General features: G+C 36.7%; 1 protein-coding gene across 2 annotated transcripts in view; it reads right to left on the bottom strand.

The window, feature by feature from the left end:
- Positions 1–7,723: 7,723 nt before the first annotated feature.
- Positions 7,724–18,353, bottom strand: part of RALGPS2 (Ral GEF with PH domain and SH3 binding motif 2) — a 155,432-nt gene continuing 144,802 nt past the window's right edge. The window contains exons 17-19 of one of the 2 annotated variants that reach the window (XM_007448529.1): positions 14,078–14,183; positions 11,405–11,496; positions 7,724–8,733 (exon numbers count right to left, since the gene is read on the bottom strand). In XM_007448529.1, coding sequence (XP_007448591.1) covers positions 8,704–8,733; positions 11,405–11,496; positions 14,078–14,183 — 228 coding nt within the window. In that variant the 3' untranslated portion in view covers positions 7,724–8,703. The remainder of the gene's footprint in view (positions 8,734–11,404; positions 11,497–14,077; positions 14,184–18,353) is intronic. The other variant, XM_007448528.1, reaches the window with a different exon arrangement.

Genomic DNA, 18,353 nt, shown 5'->3' on the forward strand with positions numbered 1-18,353 from the left:
TTTTTTTGGTACGCGGGCCTCTCACTGTTGTGGCCTCTCGCGTTGTGGAGCACAGGCTCCGGCCGCTCAGGCCCAGCGGCCATGGCTCACGGGCCCGGCCGCTCTGCGGCATGTGGGATATTCCTGGACTGGGGCGTGAACCCACGTCCTCTGCATCGGCAGGCGGACTCTCAACCACTGTGCCATCGGGGAAGCCCATGAGGGCTCTTTTTAGGTGGCTTTTCTTCATGTTTTTCTCTACCTGCCAGTCTGTCTATAATGCATGTACCTGGCTTACTTCTTCAGTTGGCTTACTGGTTTACAAGAAGATGTTCCTCAGTTCACTATGACTTCACTATGCAAAGACCTCTCCCTTGTTTTACTTAAAATTTCCGCTTCACCTCTAATCCCACTCCCTGTAACTGACTCCATGAGCAGAAATGGCAGGCTACGGAGCAACAGTGACAACAACTCTCCCTATAACACTGACAGCTCTTCCTAATGCTGGTCCTGCTCTTGGGGCTTTAGAGACATGAGCTAAGGTGAGCCTCACAACTCTATGAGGTGGCCTTGGCATTGTGTACATTTTATAGATGAGGAACTTGAGAAAGAAGGTTAAGTCATCTGCTCAAGATCATGCAACTAGTAAGTGATCCAGTGTTGGAATTCTTAAATCTTATGCTCTGTATACATACACAATTTCCCTAATACTGCCCAGATGCTCTTTGGCATGCCCTCACCAGTTTGATGAATATAATGTGACAGCTCTTCCATGATTTTACTTTGAATTTCTCTATTAGTGAGGTTGAGCATCTTTCCATAGATTAGCCACATAGGCTTCCTTCTATAAACTGTTTATTCATATCCTTTAGCACACTTCTCTATTGAATACATTTTTTTATTACAAAGAAAAAAAAATCCGTGTATATTCTTGATATGAATCCTTTGTTTTATAAATTCCAAATATTTTCTCCCAATCTTATCACCTTATTTGCAGCCAATATGGTAATGGAATCATACTGGACAAACCACTGGAACTAGATAAGGGATTTCAATAAGGTTTCCAGATGTTAAGTATTGACATAAAAATCAACATCATGGGCTTCCCTGGTGGTGCAGTGGTTAGGAATCCGCCTGCCAATGCAGGGGACATGGGTTAGAGGCCTGGTCTGGGAAGATCCCACATGCTGCAGAGCAACTAAGCCCATGCGCCACAACTACTGAGCCTGGGCTCTAGAGCCCGCGAGCCACAACTACTTAAGCCCACACACCTAGAGCCCGTGCTCCGCAACATGAGAGGCCACCGCAATGAGAAGTCCGCGCACCGCAACAAAGAGTAGCCCCTGCTCGCCTCAACTAGAGAAAAGCCTGCGTGCAGCAACAAAGACCCAGTGCAGCCAAAAATAAAATATAAATTAAAAAAAAATCCATAGCACTGGGACTTCCCTGGTGGTGCAGTGGATAAGACTCTATGCTCCCAATGCAGGGTGGGCACGGGTTCCATCTCTGGTCAGGGAACTAGATCCCACATGCATGCCCCAACTAAGAGTTCGCATGCCACAACTAAGGAGCCTGCGTGCCACAACTAAGGAGCTGGTGAGTCACAACTAGGGAGCTCACGTGCTGCAACTAAGACCCCAAGCAACCAAATAAATAAATATTTTAAAAAAATCAATAGCATTCATACGCACAAGTAATTCAGCAGAAACAAAAACTAGTTTATCTAGGAATAAACTAATAAAAGACGTATGAAAACAGTAGGGAAAAATTGTAAAACGTTATTAACAGACACTAAAAACTCTATAAATAAATGGAGAGACATTTCATGTTCATAAATGAGATGAGTAAACCTTTCAAACTGTTAACTCTCAAATTAATCTATAAATTGAAAGCACTTCTAATAAAAATAACAACAGTATTTTCACTGAACTTGGCACACTGATTCTAGAATTCATAGGGAGGATGAGAGTCAAGAAGAGCTAAGGCAAATTTGAAGAACAATGCAATTATCTCACCAGATATCAAGATTTACACAGCTAATACAGTAATGAAGACAATATGGTACTGGCTCAGGGACAAACAACTAATGAAACAGAAAAGGGAACCCAGAAACTTAGCATGCATACATGGAGAATGGGGTGCTGTGTGAGGTAAAGACAGGCTGACCCCATCAGAGAGTTGTCACTCTCTTTTGGTTCTAGTGCAGGGACAGGGAAAAATTTCAAAGGCATCAGAAAGGTGAGAAAACAGTTGAAAATTGGGTCATGGTTTACCTAAACACTGGGCATTCAGTCCTGTCTGGAGGTTTCGCAAGCTTCTTAAGAGGCAAGCTCATGTGGAATTCTTAGAGCAGAGCAAACACCCCAGCCGATGACTTATAGGAGACTCAACACATGTATTTCTGTATTTCTTCCAATTTAAGGCTCTCTAGGCTGGAAGACGGATTCTATTTTCAGAAATGGTGAGAAGTGAAAGTGTCATGTTTTGGAATCTATGAAATACAGTACTAGCAAAGAGGGCCTCTGTGGGGACTGGTCATATTATATCACATACTTGGAGTGGGGAGATACGGTTGGAAGTATTATACCCTTGACCTCTTTTCCCCAAGGCCCCATCTGTCAGCATGCCAGGGCACATCCTTGTTCTGGGATAAGGAAGAGCAACTGAAGTTTACCCAGATGGAAGCTTCCCCGTACCAACAAAATCCTTGTCAACTATTTTAGAAAGAGGAAAAAAATCAACTTAGAGCATTTATTTAAAAGTTAATGATAGGGCTTCCCTGGTGGCGCAGTGGTTGAGAGTCCGCCTGCCGATGCAGGGGACACGGGTTCGTGACCCGGACCGGGAGGATCCCACATGCCGCGGAGCGGCTGGGTCCGTGAGCCGTGGCCGCTGAGCCTGTGCGTCCGGAAGAAGTAGACTGTTGGCTCACAAAATTAAACACTTCTCCAATAAAAAAAAAAAAAAAAAAAAAAAAAAAAGTTAATGATAAAAATGTAAACTTGGAAACAAACTATCCCCACACAATCTATATTTTTAAGTAATTTATTCCAATAGAAATATTTCAGAAAACTGTACTTAAATTCATTTTAAGTTAGATTATGCAAACACACTGAAGATCTCACACTCACATTTGCATATTAAACAGAAACAAAAAGTGAGAGAGGAACCAAGCTGCACGTCACTCCAGGAGGTCATAGTGCAAATGAGTACTTCATCTTTGTACCTCAAGTTAACTGGGATGAAGGAGAATAAAAATGGCTTGTGTTTTCCTGTATATTATCATCATTGGATATTCATCCCCACAGATGCTTTTATCTCCTTTAGATTACACTGTGAACGAGTTCCCCACCCCCTCCCCACACATAACATACTTCAGTCGGCTGTAAAACAATGGATTTGTCAATAATCAAGGTACAGAAACTCTTGAGAGTCTGGTGACTTATTATCAGCTACTCTGTCAGACCTAGTAAGTCAATAATTACTGGACTATATCTGTGAATAGTTCTAATAAGTGGTACCTTCATGGGAAAATTAATATTTGTTACCTCATATCTAAAGCACAGCTAAGTACAAAAATTTCTACTTTTGTCTATTTTGAAAAAAAGTTCAATCCCAAAACATTCTAGTTATGTATTCCTTTAATCCCATCACCACTTTGCAGTCCAAATGACTAGAATTAAAACTTTAATTTCTACTAACAACCCCTAAGGACGAGTTAACCCTTCCTTTGGCTTTAAACACTAAATTTACTTGCCTATTCTAGAACATACTAGCCCTTTAAAAAATGTGAAAATAGCATCTTGACTCAGTTGAACAAGAGTAGCTCCAGATCTTGCAATAATCTCAGAGAAGCGAAATGTTTCCAAGCTTTGCTTTTACTGAGAATTGGCTTACTCTCTTAACTTCTCTTTAATTTATATTTTGAAGCTGTTTTCACTTTCCTGACATAGTATTTTCAAGTAAACAATAATGCGTAGGTTAAGTGACTGCTTGTTTGGTCTGAGTCTTACTTAAATATAAGAATGTACTGAACTAAATCTCACTTCTGGGAAAAGGGACTCTCATTTCGGGATTTCAGTAGCTTTAATAAAGCCCAAACAGATCTTTCTGGCTGTACTGTATTCTTTTAAGGATTTTCTGAAGGGACATAATTAAATCTATGCTCAAAACAACAATTTCAACAACACAAAATAAAAATAAACTCAGCTGGATGGATGCTCTTCAAAGTTGTTCTCAGGAGTGCTCATCTAAAGGCTGATTTGGTGGGTTTAATTTTAATCTTCTACCCTGGAAGGAGAGGAGCAGGGACGGAGCTTGTCTAAAAAGACTCAAAGCCAAGGTGGAATGCAACAATTACCTAGAGTGATCTGCACACATTTTCTTAGACCTGCTGTGAGAAAGAGTAAGCTGGTGGAGAGAGGGATAGCACACACTCCTGAAATAAGAGGAGTAACAGGGCAAGTGATTATTGTCATACTCGATGCCCTAAAGTTGGTCTTCAAATTGATAAGGCACTGACCAAATCTTCCCCACACTACATACTTGAGATACCAATGTAATGAAATTGCTTTCCAAAAGCTTAAAAGTTTGCATGCACAGATGTCTTTCATTGGAATCCTCTAACAAGAGAAAAGTAATCACTTTAGACACAAGCCATTTTTAAGGAAGCAAAACCAGAAGTACTTAAATCATTTTGAAAAGGTTGACTTCACACAGAAAATAATTACCACCAATGTGATTAAATAACAATGTTTGTTAGATAAAAACAGAATATTACTCTGGCTGTAAAATTATAAATTTACTATGTTTGAAAGAAATATAAAAGAAGAGAGAGAGAGAGAGAGAGAGAGAGAGAGAAAATAAAAGCAAACCCTAAAAGATCACTGAAGAAGTCAGGCAAACCTCACCACTTGCTTTGTATCACCTATTCATGCAACAGCTGTACTACTGTTCCACGGGGACACAGTAAAAATTCATCTTCATTTTCAAAAAGGGATCCAATTATTTCAAAAGCCTTTGAAGAAGAAAATTTTTTAAAATTGAAGATTATCTTCTGTTAAGCAACGCTGGTACCCCTTGTTTGCAGAAGAAGATAATATGGTGGTTTAAAAACTCATTGTAAAGGAATGTGCCTCAAAAAAACAGGAAGGAAATCAATCGTGGATATATTCTTCTAAAAAGTTAATGGATTAAATCTACTATTATTATCGACTTCTAATTAATATGATGTCCTATAGTTTTGTTTTCAGTAGTAAAGGCATATATAACTTACAGATTTAACCTTAAAAAAGAAAAAAGAAGAAAGAAAAAAGACTTCCGCTCAAATCATTTGGCCAGGTAAATTCTAGTAATCCTAAGAGAGCAATAGGCCAGGCTGCTCTTGGAGGGCCCTGGTTTCAACTAATATATAAGCTGTATACACTAGAGACAGTAAACAATTTTTCCTTCTACAACAGTGCACCTTGGGCTCCTCTATAAATCTTCTAGAAGAGGAATAAAGCCACTTACAGAAACTTTGCAGCTACAAACACCCTAGTTCTTGACATACAAAAAGACACAATACCAAGACAGTCCATACAGAAAGTAGTGCAATAGTCATATGGCATTTTCCACAAAGGAAAACATTTGTCATTGAAGTACATGCCTGGGGAGTAAAAAATACTCAAACTCAAATTGTTTGGATCCCTTTTTGCAATGTTTACGCAAATAATATCTACACAGTGAAGAAAATGTAATAGGAAGGTGTGTTTGATAGGTTCTTTTAATTCTTACGGTTTGGAGGTACGGTAAAAATAAAGCCTCTGAAAAAAATATGCAGAACTCAAACAAAGAGGGACTATGAGACCAAAAACAGTGCTCTTTGAGGTCAGCAGTTATTTTTATAGTTGTATTTTAAAAACTGTTATGTTACTTCTACATGAAAAATAAGCTTCCGTGTTCAAACAAACTGTTAAATAAGATGTGCCTCAAACTGTATTTTGGGTGGTATTATACTATTACACCAGGCTGGATAATATACCAATCATTATGTTTATCAAAAACTAGCTTAAATTTAAATTATAATGGAATTTCCAATGAGGTCTTCTTGACTTGGAGAGAAACAAATGAGCTTAATATTGGTGGAAATTTCAAGCTTTTGAGTAGCTACTTTACAAATTTATTAAGGGTAGGCCTTACAAGAGGAGAAAAATTTCACCTCCCCACTAATACACTGCCTAAATATTTAATATATTTTGGTAACATTTATTTTTCCTTGAATTATTATTAGGTCTCATTTGGTGAATTACAGATAAAAAATTCACCTACACTATTTTAATTCACTTCCTTCACTGATCTTTGCTTCAAATGCTAAATTCATCTTAAAAAGCAATAAGCAATCTTTTGAATGGACAAATTTGAAGACAAAAATATGGTGACGTCTGCTGCATGGTTCAGTTTCAGTCAGTCAGAGGCCACAAATCTATATATGGACTTAGTCACCAAACCTGAACACTGTTCTCACTCTGCACAAGCAGCCTCATGTTTAGTGCTGAAAATATCAAACACATCTTCCAGTGGAGCTTTCTCTCTCTTTGGCAAAACTGTGGGCTGTCAGGCTCTGACTTCCAGGTGCATATCTCCACAGAAACATCTACTTTAGCTTATTTATGACAAACAGAAAACATAATAAAAAATCCACAGGGTTTTCATCCACAGTGTTTTTTAAAAAGCACATACACTGTTAATAAAAACACTTATGTCTGAAGAGAAATAAACAAGAAAATTAAAACAAAAGTCAGATGTGCAAGGTCTACAGAGTAATACTGCTATGCTGGTTATGCAGAGGGCCTCTTCTCAGCGCCCAGTGTGGGCTATGCTGGGAGATAAAATCACTAGCACAGGCCACGTTTTGCCCTCTTCCAGCTCATGTCACTTTTCACAAAACCAGAAGTAATGGTATTTCTAACTGTGCTATATGAGAAAGATATTTGAACTCTTAATATCCTTTCCAAACAGAAAACTAAATTTAAAAACTAAGCACTCAGGGAAAGCTCTTCTACTTTTCAATGGAGAGATTTTTTAGCTAATTATTCTAATAAGCAATATTTTCTATTTAAGTTTCATGGATTCAAGGATGAAATACTTATGATTAAAAAAAAAGAATAAAATTCTCCAAGAATACAATCTGAAAAATTTTATGTGAGGCCCAAAGTAATAGAAGTCTATTAGAAGTTACCAGTCAAAAAGCACTTCTTACTCTGGGCCACAGCCAAAATTCATGATGCCTCATGAGTTTGTAACATCCAACACACAGCCTTTGTTCAAGTGCCAGTTTTTTGTTAAAACTCTAAGGCATTTCACCTTCAAACTTTTTTTGTAACTTAACATTTATGTCAAAAGTTATATGCATTATTGCATTAAAGAGCTCTCACAAAACTGCTTGATCAACTACTGACAAAATATGGTTTCATCGTAAGGACCTATAGTAAGTTTTGAGAAAAATGTTTGTAATAAAGGAAGGTTAAGTAGGAAGGAAAGTTTTGATACTTAAAATTCCCAGCATCTCAGTCTTTCACCTTTTTCCCTTTGAAAATTATTTTGTATGCCTTATAATAAAATACATACATGCATACGTACATACGCAGACTCTCTTTTAAACAACTGTGATCCTGAATCTCATATTGATCAAAAATAATGAAAATGAATAACAAAAAAATAACTGGCATTGTGCACATGAAACACTGTAAAAGAAACTATCCTGATAAAATATCAATACATCACCCTTGATGATAAAAATCACCTGTGAGTGATAGAAGGGATAATCCAATTCACTTGAAAAATGTAGTTATTGTAAAATCTTCTTAGAAAAGTTTAGGTTGGGATTACACTTCTCTACTAAGCAGATCTGTGGTCCAACAATGAATTCATATAGAAGGCCAAGCTTTAAACCCAGCTAAAAACAACCATGTTTTCTGGAGCCCACCTGAAAAAAGTGTCTGGCATATGAACACTCAGCCTTTGTACCTCCTGCAGGAAATAATGTACCCCAAACAATACTAAATTTCAGAAGTTTAGTGTTTTTAAAAATCTCCCCCCATCCAAAACACCCACCCCTCCCAAATCCCAAACAAATTCCAACAACTCACATTATTAACATTTCTAATTCCTACACTCTTGTTGTGAAAAAGCGAGTGAGGCTGCAGACTAATGGAAGCTCAAGCAAACCTTTCCGCTAGGCTGCTGGTAGAACCCTACTAAGCTGGAGTAGCTTTATACCTCACTTTAAAACCAGCTCCTAATGTAACCCACAAGAAATATGTTTTTCTTTTTAAAGTGTATCTAAAAAAAGGCGATTCTCCCCTCCAAAATTAGTACAAAGTTAAAAGAAATGCAAATTAGCTACGATCTATTCCAAGCACAGCACCGCCAGAAGATTCACACACACTATTTGGTGTTTCATGTTGGTTTTCCTCTTTCATTCTTTTAAGGCAGTGGTTTCCACAGGTCAGTTCAGAGATAAGAAGCATGGTCCATGGCAGTTTGTTTTGCAACTCCAATTTGTTCTCTGGGAATATCTCACTTCATTCCCTGAAATTAGTGCTTTTTTGGTTCAGAACTCCAGAGGCTGAGATGGAACCTCTGGGCTCTTCCTGGCACAGGATTGGTTTATAGCTGGCGCTCTTTCATCAGGTCCTTGCTTTCACTTAATATATCAGTTCACCTTGTTTTTTTATCAGGCTTTTACTCAAAAGTCATCAAGTTTGTAGGAACCTAAAAAATATAAGCGTTACAAACTGATAGTATTTAAAAGGTGTTTTTTAAAGTACTACTTCTTATCTTCCCTTGTCCTTCTAAGTAAAGCCCAAATATTAAAATCTTTCTGACCTAAATATCTTTTTAAAAAAGGAATTTGATAGAAGGTACTGTAATTGTTTATGAATAATGAATAAAATACACTAGAACATTTTTGAGAGGAAGTCACTGAGATGAGTTAATACTTTTTCCAATAAATTGAAATACGGGTGGGAAAAAGGGCAGAGACAGTATCTTTCTTGTTTAACACAGGGGAGCTCAGGAGATGTTCGCTGAGTGAATAAATGAATGAGGAAAGAGTAAGTATGGCCCTAGTAGTGTGAGATTCCACACAAAATGCGTGTCATCATTTATTTTTTCATTATATGTATTACAATGAATTCCTACATGCAGATTTTAAAATCCAGCACAGATAATTTTATAACAAACATTACTAAGAATTTCTTTGTGAAATCATCATGAAAATGAGTATAAAAGAATAAAACTCATTGCTAGATAAACTCTTACCTGAAACTTTGTGACTCTGAAAAATCTATAGGTTATATAACAGTTTGCTGCTTATAGACTTGATCAAATTTAATTTGATTTCTTTTAAGCCTGAAATTCAACAATAATTCTTAGAAATATGAATATATTTTGTTTTTAAAAATTAATGAACCCTCTAGTCAAGCACTAAAGAGGGTTTCACCATGCTAAAAAAAAATGCTCTTAACTTTTACTACCAGTTTTCCAAAGTTGTGCTGGTAGAGAGATTCATGCATCAGTGGTCATTTCTCTGTCCTTTAAAAGAGCTTAACAGTTTCCACACTTTAGCAACCTTTTTCTGAAAACCTGGGATACTAAAAAAAAAAAATTAATCTCTTACGTGTGTCAGCTTCTGAATGAAAAATTATTTGACAATATAATCATAAGTGAACTATAAATACAACAGTACAAACCCAAGAGTGCTTAAATTAAAGTATAAATTCTCAGGTCTGGTTCTAAGAAAACCAATATTTTAATAAAGTAACATTTTCATTTCCTCCTAAGTTGCCTGACTATGGTATAAGGTGTTGTACCTGAGTTAGAGTCTTCTACTAAAAGTTTTCAAATTTCACAGCTTCTATTTATAAATTTGCTACTTCTCTGATTCTTCCAAGTATAGAAACAAACAAATTAAAAAAACCCCATTTATACACATCTGGTTGACTTGTTCAGTAGCAAAGTCCACTAATATAATAAAAAGAAATTTAACCTCTATGCTGGTACGCATACCCTGTCTAGATTAATCTTGAAACTTGAGATTAAAAAGAAATGATACAGTACTTTAAGCTACATTTAAAGAAAATGTACGGCATGGAGCTGAATCCTGAAAAGCTTGGTTTAGGCAAAAGAAGGTCTGTTTCCTTCATTCTGTCCCAGACACTAACTTGACAGGGGCAAGAAAGTAATTTTTGCTCTATGGTACATGTCCTTAAGGGACATTGTTAAGAATGGTACCAAATATTGCTATTAGTCTTTCATATATTTTTGAAATAAAAATTGTAAGAGAACAAGGCCCATTCCAACAATATTTAAGAAGAATGAATCTATAGGATGAAGACAGAGTTTGTGTCGTCTCAGGTCCACGATTTTTTACTTGTTTGACCCTGTGTAGGTCATTTAGGATTTCCGAGCCTTAGTTTCTTCCTTTATCAAAAAAGGGATAATAACTTGGGTCCTGATAGCACACAGTGGAAAATATGTTTATAAGCTTTATAAACTTGTATAATGTATTATATTATTCAAAATTAGCTATTGATAACACTTACCATATACTTCTGTATTTCAGTACCTTAAGACAATAAAATTTTCAAATATATTCAACTGAAAACTGGCCTAAAAAAGTCTATGTTTATTTCATGTCTGCCCTACCAATTCATGGTTCAACTTTAAATCTGCAACCGGGTTTGGGGAAAACACCACTATGGATTCATTCCCCTTTGTAGCTGAAAGCCTTTGAGTTAGACTATCTTTGTTTCAGTAAAAATAAAAACAAACAAAAAGCCCACATAGTTTTGGGTTTCACTGCAAGCACAGGAACCCGCATAAAATTGTCAATAAAACAAATAAAGACAAATCAGAATAATTTTTGTTAAGGTGCCATCACATTTTTACTTCTCTAAAGTCTCCTTGCCTCCCACTACATTCTCCCAACAAGGGCTACAGTTCCCTGTTTTGAACACCTGAAGCTTGTTCCATCTTCAGGGTCTTTGTGCACTTACTGTTCCCTCCACCAGAACTTTGTTCCCCCTTATCTTCACATGGCCCTTCCTTCCTGTCATACATGTCATTGTCATCTCCTTAGGGAGATCTTTGCTGTTCACTCTTATTTATTTAAAGTCTGTCTCTACTCCCATCACTCCATATCATGTAATTCTATTTTGCTCATACAGTTTTTACTACTTGAAATTTTGTTATTTTTTCACTTATTACCCATCTCCTCTCTAAAATGTGGACTTCATGTCTTGATGACTGTGGTCAACAAGAAATAGAATATGAACAATTTCCCTACTTCACTCCAAAAATTAGTCCACTTACTTCTCTTTGGAACTCTTTTAAATATATTCTCAATTTATGGACTATTTTGAGGATTAAGAGAGATGCTTACCTGTTGTTTGTTACTTTGGCAGGCTGCACTCAAGTGCTTAAACCACAGCATTGCATTCATCCTATTGCCAGCTTGAAACTTGTATGAATTTCCTAAAATTATTAAAAACAAAGGGAAACAATAAAAATTGACAGTTCTCCGTTTAAGAATTCTATTTCTCTAACACCTGATTTTCCAATACAAATAAAACGAAGAGTTCTGTGTGCTACATTCACGTGCTATCATTTATTCAGAAAGTCACTGTTTTGCTGTTTATGAATTGGAAGAGAAGTATTTTGACTCCTTAAATGCTCTTTAAAGTATATTTAAATAAAATAATTGTTTGGGGTTTCCCTGGTGGTGCAGTGGTTAAGAATCCGCCTGCCAATGCAGGAGACACGGGTTCGATCACTGGTCCGGGAAGATCCCACATGCCGTGGAGCAACTAAGCCCATGCGCCGCAACTACTAAGCCTGCACTCTAGAGCCCACGAGCCACAACTACTGAAGCCCGTGTGCCTAGAGCCTGTGCTCCACAGCAAGAGAAGCCTCTGCAATGAGAAGCCCGCGCACTGCAACGAAGAGTAGCCCCCGCTCACCACAACTAGAGAAAGCCCGTGTGCAGCGAAGACCCAACGCAGCCAAAAAAAAAAAAAAAAAAAAATTGTTTGGCTTCTCTAGATTTGTATGAGTGGATGAGAGTGCAGGATATCACTTCTCAGCACTATTTAGATGATCTAAATATTAGTAGATGCTAATACTGAATTTTTATAGGCCAGAATGCTTTAACATGTTTAACACTTAAATATTAGCTATTTAATGTGATTAAGGATTAATCAGCTAACATCAATATAACCTATGCTTTTAGTTTTTAGTTAACATTTGTCAAAATTATTAGAGAAATTTCTAGGTCTAGTGAGGGCTTATGTGAAAAATCTGAGAAGGCAACTTTTTCTCTTTTAGAAAATTAGAAATTCATTTGTTTTATGTGTGTTGTATGTATTTAGACCTTATGTTGACTCTAATTCAAAACTGACACATAATAAGGATATTTTATATGTTTATATGTATTAAGGTAATAAATTGAGAAAAGAAGAAAGGACTCATGTAGTATAGGTGCCCTAAGTTGAGCTTCATTCCCCTTTTTCACTGACCTGAGTTCTTTTTATCTCCCAATTCTTACTGAGTGCTACTCTTTCCTTTATAACTGAATTCAATGGCTCAAGAGCCTCATCTATATGTAGGCGTTATACAGCTCTTCTTTGAGATTTTATCAAAGACTTTTTTTCACTTTCAGAGGCAACAGCTTTCTTCACCAAATGTTTAATTACTAAAATAACACCTTTTTGCTTGTTAAACACATATGCAAACATTAGATCAACCTAAATAGCAGACGTATCTGATCAGCTGGCCACAGCTGCCATTTACCTACTCTCTCCTCCCTGAAAAAGACCATCAGTACAGACTTCATAAAAACCTTGTACTCCGAAACGGTTCTGTCAAACACACTAAGGAATTGACAGAAAACAAATAATTTGTTAACTGAACCCCATGAAAATGATCTTTTATAAATAATGAAGGCCTTTGGGATTGGCAGGGTGGAGGCTGGGGCTTTGAATTCAGAATGTTGAGTAGGAGCTCCTTACTCTGTAAGTCAACCTATTTCATCTCAAAACATAACATTTTGCTATTATTTTTTTCTGCACTAACTTTTTCTGCATATTTTCTTAAATTTTTACTTAAAGTACCACAATATCCTAAAAGCAGAATATCTGTGGATATGCATTCTAAATAAACAGAAGTCAGAGTATAATTTTACAGTCAGTAAAAGGTAATATAACTTCATTTTAGTAGTAGTGAGCTGCTGAGGTAGAAGATTCTGGGCAGATATGAAAGAATTTTCTTTCTGGCTTCCTTTGTGGTGCTTATCAACAGCTGGCAGATGTTACGAAGGAAGGGCTGCAATCACATGAGGATCTGTTCTGATGACCACTGAGGTCTCCACAACAGGCACAGGCAGGGTGAGAAGGTATGATCTGATTCTACTACACAGCCCGCCCTCCAACCTCTCTCATCCACTTTTAAAGTTTAAAGTTTTAAAGTTTTTAAAACTCCTATGGTCAATAGCCAACACTTTCACTCATAAATGTCTCTATACATTGTAAGCTAAGTATTATAATTAAAATTATACTTATTTGGAAAGTGGTTTGAGTCAAATTACCAATTAATTTAATTAAAAATAATGGAATAAAAATCATTTAAAGGAAAACTTCTGCCACATTCAGAGCTTAAGAATAACAATTGATCTCAGAATATAAACGAAGGGGTACTGCATATTGTAAATCTGAGATTTTAAAGTTAACAGTGGTCTATAGATTCTTGAACTCCCTCCTTCCTTTTCTGGTTATTAGCTCTCTAGGGATTATTTGGGTTTTTAATTTCAAGCTTATGCCCATGTAGCAAAGAAAATAAGCTTATTTAATAAGCTTATTAAATAAGCAATTAATAGATATTGATATCTAAAAATATTGTTATTAGTATACATTAAATTATGTGACACAAATATTTCCCAAGAGATTAAACTACACAAACAACGCCCCTAGTCGTGTATTCCAGTTAAACCATTGATAAATTTTGGCTTATCAAAAGTTGTGTACATGTAATACCTTAAGCACTAGTTATTTTAATGATTCACCTTTCTCAGAGTCAGTCAGCAAGAAGAGATCTGGATGTTCTGGGTCATCAGCCATCATCACCATCCATCCTACTACAGACACGTTCTTATTCGATGTTGATTTGAACTGAGAGATAAAAAAAATAATTAATGGAAACAAAATTTATGGCTTATTCTATGTAAAAATTATCTGTTAGAGAGCATATTTTCAGTTTCTCCTAGAGAGAGACGAGATTTCATGCTGGTTAGGTCTGCTCCTGGTCTCCTACTACTAAATTCCATGTAGGCATGCCCTCTTCAGATAGTCTCTTATACTTTCCAGATCTTTCCCAGCTTCAACTCTTCATCAAAAGTTAACTGTCCTAGCGTCCACTCCCAAAGACCATGATCTGTTAGTAGATCTGGTAAATTTATCTGTGCTGTTTTTTTTTTTTGTTACTGTGCTACACCTCACCCCTTTGTTATAGGAAACACACTTCCATTTTAATAGAGGTGTTATCTCCACACACACACACACACACCCTTTACTGAATATAACTGACATATAACATTGTATAAGTTTAAGGTGTACCAATGTAATAGGGGTGTTATCTTAAACCTGATAACCTGATGATTTAATGAATCAGCACCGCCATCACAATTCTTAATAATATATTCTTGCTTGTATTTCTCAAGAAGGTATTCTTAGCATGCTTGTTACTTGTCTAGTTATTCTTTTTTTATAAAGTTACACTTTAGTAATGGAAAAAAAAGGGCTGTTATAAAAGCAAGAAATTTAAGTTAATCCTACTCATGAACATAAATGAAAAAATGTTAAATAAAATATTGGCAAACTGAATCTAGCAGTGTATAAAAAAGCTGGTACATGATGGCCAAACTGGATTTATCCCAGGAATACGAGGGTGATTTAATGTTAGAAGTCAATGACTGCAACTAAGTTCGGTTTATTTCATGAAAGCAAGCTTAGTTCAACTTTAGATAAATTATTAAAAGAAATCACCATATTAACATTAAAAGAAAAAAGTATGATCAACTCAGTTGATGTAAAATAAAACCATTTGCTAAAATATAATGCATATCTGTGTGACTTGGAATGGAACGGAATTTCCTAATTCAAAAAGGAGTACTTACCGAACAAACAACAACAAACCCCCCACAAAACCCGAACAAAACAAAGCAGGAAAGAAAAAAACAAAACAAAACAAAACCCAAACCAAAACCCTGCAACGCATGCTCAAGGGTAAAATGCTAAAAACACTTCAAAATCAGTTTTAAGACAAGGATGCCCACCATTGCTACTTCCATCCGACACTGAATTGGAAGACCTAGTCAGCACACTAAGATAACAGGAAAGAAATAAAAGGTATAAGGGTGAGGAAGAAATAAAACTGCCATTACTCACAGATGATATTATCTACACAGAAAATCCACCAAGTTAATAAGAAAGATCAGCAAGGATGCTTGGAAAAGATCAATATAAAAGTCAACTGCGGGCTTCCCTGGTGGTGCAGTGGTTGAGAGTCCGCCTGCCGATACAGGGGACACGGGTTTGTGCCCCGGTCCGGGAAGATCCCACATGCCGCGGAGCGGCTGGGCCTGTGAGCCATGGCCACTGAGCCTGCGCGTCCGGAGCCTGTGCTCCGCAACGGGAGAGGCCACAACAGTGAGAGGCCCACATACCGCAAAAAACAAAACCTTCCAGCCATGGGCCTTCCCTGGTGGCGCAGTGGTTGAGAGTCCGCCTGCCGATGCAGGGGACACGGGGTCGTGCCCCGGTCCGGGAAGATCCCACACGCCACGGAGCGGCTGGGCCCGTGAGCCATGGCCGCTGAGCCTGCGCGTCCAGAGCCTGTGCTCCGCAATGGGAGAGGCCACAACAGTGAGAGGCCCACGTACCGCAAAAAAAAAAGAAAAAAAGTCAACTGCCAATTTTAGACACTAGAATTATAAAAGTCACTTATAGGAAAGGTACCTAGTAATATATGTAACAAAAGACATACAGGAAAGTATAACAGTTAAAAGACTTTCAAGAAGACCTAAATCAACAGAGAAAAACCATGAGATGAAGAAAAAGGTTCAATGTTGTAAAGATGCCAATTCTCCCTAAATTGATCTACAGATTCAGTGTCATTTCAATAAAAATTCCAGTAGGGTTTTATGTGGAACTTGAGAAGCTGATTCTAAAACTTACATGTAAAAGCAAAGGATCAGAAATAGCCAAGACACTCCTGACGAATTAGGCTGGACTTGCCTTGCTACACAAGACTTATAAATCTACGGTAACTGAGACCATGAGCTACTGGGACAAGGACAGACTGACAGGGCGATGGAAGTCTAGAAAGCAATCTGTGCACATAGATGCAAACTCAAACGATAAGAGTGCAGATCAGTGAAGAAAGAATGGACTGTTCAATAGACGGTGCCAGGAAAACTTCTCATCCATGCAGAAAAATCAAAATGAATGCCTATTTCATAACACATTTCACACACACACCCCTCTGACTCCAGGTGGATCAATGATTTTAAAGCAAATTGCAAAACTTTAAATCTATTAGTAGAAAATACAGGAGAATATCTTGATGATCTCAGGTTAGAGAAGTATTTTATTTTAAAAACATGACTCAGAAACTATTAAGCATAAAGGAAAGGATAAATTTTATTACTTTAAAATTAAGAACTATTCACTAAAAACATCACAAAGAGAGTAAAAAAAAAACAAATCAAACAAATTGGAAGAAGATATTAGTAACACGTAACTGCTAATAGATTAGTATCCAGGGTATATAAGGAACCTTTACCAATTAGTAAGAAAACACACTATCCAATAAGCAAAAGGTTTATCCAGGCATTTTAGAGAAGAAACATGAATGACCAACAACATGAAAAAAACTTAAAACTCATTAATAATCTGGGGTGTATACATTAAAATCACAAAGTACCATTTCATATTTACTAGGTTAGCCAAAATTAAAAAGCCTGACAACAAGCATGGTGAGGGTGTGGAACAATGAAAAACCTCATTATGCTGTTGGTGAGTACGTAAATCAATCTGGCATTTTCTTGTAAAGTTGAACGTTTGCCTTCCTTGGTATATAATCTAGAGAACATATGCACAAAAAAATTCATAGTAGCTATGTTAGATACAGCAATAACCTGGAAAGCATCCAAATATCCATCAGTAGAATGATGAATAAATTATGGCAGATTCATAAAGTGCAAGACTATTCAAGTATGAAAAGGAATAAAGGACAGCTATATGCATCAACAGTGATGAATCTCATCAACAATACATTAAGCAAAAAAGGGAGTGCTTAAAACTATATATGTGAATCCATTCAGGTACAGTTAAAAAATGAGACAATGTGTTAAGGAAACACATATAGTAAAATCCTGAACAAAAACAAGGCAGTGATGAACATGAAATTTAGGACAGTGATAGGCTGTGGGTGTGGCTGATAAGGAAGGAAGAGGATGCTGTCTGGGAAGTCTTGGTCGGTTCTGGTAATGCTCTGTCTTCTTATGCTGTGTGGAGTTATAGTGGTGTTCATTTTATTTATTCTTCTTTAAAATGTACATGTATACTATATACCTTTGCATGTATATGTTTCACAATTTTAAAGAAATGGGGAAAAGAAGGAACACATCACATTATTTGTAACAACATGGGTACTACAAAAATGAAAGCCAAAGGGATTAGGAAGTTTTAATACTATGAAGAAATCAAACTGGCAATACCACAGAACAGCTGATTTCACAACTAATAATTTATGTCAAAGCAGATAGCACGATTTTCTAATATTCTTTTCCTAGCCCCCAAAACATCTGCATCAATTGCTTCTTTTTTCAATTAAAAAAAAAAAAGTAATTCAAACAGTATAAGCCTCTTTACATAGAGTACAAATGCCCTCAACCACCAGCTGAATCTCATCCCACTCCCCAGAATTCATCATCCTTTGGGGTGTAGCCATCTGGACCTTTCTCTATGCATTACACCAAAGACTGAGTTTTCTGTTGCTGTTGGTTTTTATATACAAATGGGGGTATACTTACTCTGACTTGTGGTTTTTACCTATCAGTATTTCCTTAATAATAAGTATTTTCAGTGTTTGCAGATTTCTGATACTATAAATATTCCAGGAATATTCTTCTATACATATCTGTGCACTTGTTCAAGGATTTCCATAGGACAGACTTTCAGATAAAGAATCACTGGATATTACGTTAAATACTGACTAGAATTGTCCACCACAAAAACAATACCAATTTAAATTTCCACCAACTGTCTATGTTTCCCTAC

Source organism: Lipotes vexillifer, unplaced genomic scaffold (genome assembly GCF_000442215.2).
Source record: "Lipotes vexillifer unplaced genomic scaffold, Lipotes_vexillifer_v1.1 scaffold76, whole genome shotgun sequence".
NCBI lineage: Eukaryota > Metazoa > Chordata > Mammalia > Artiodactyla > Lipotidae > Lipotes > Lipotes vexillifer.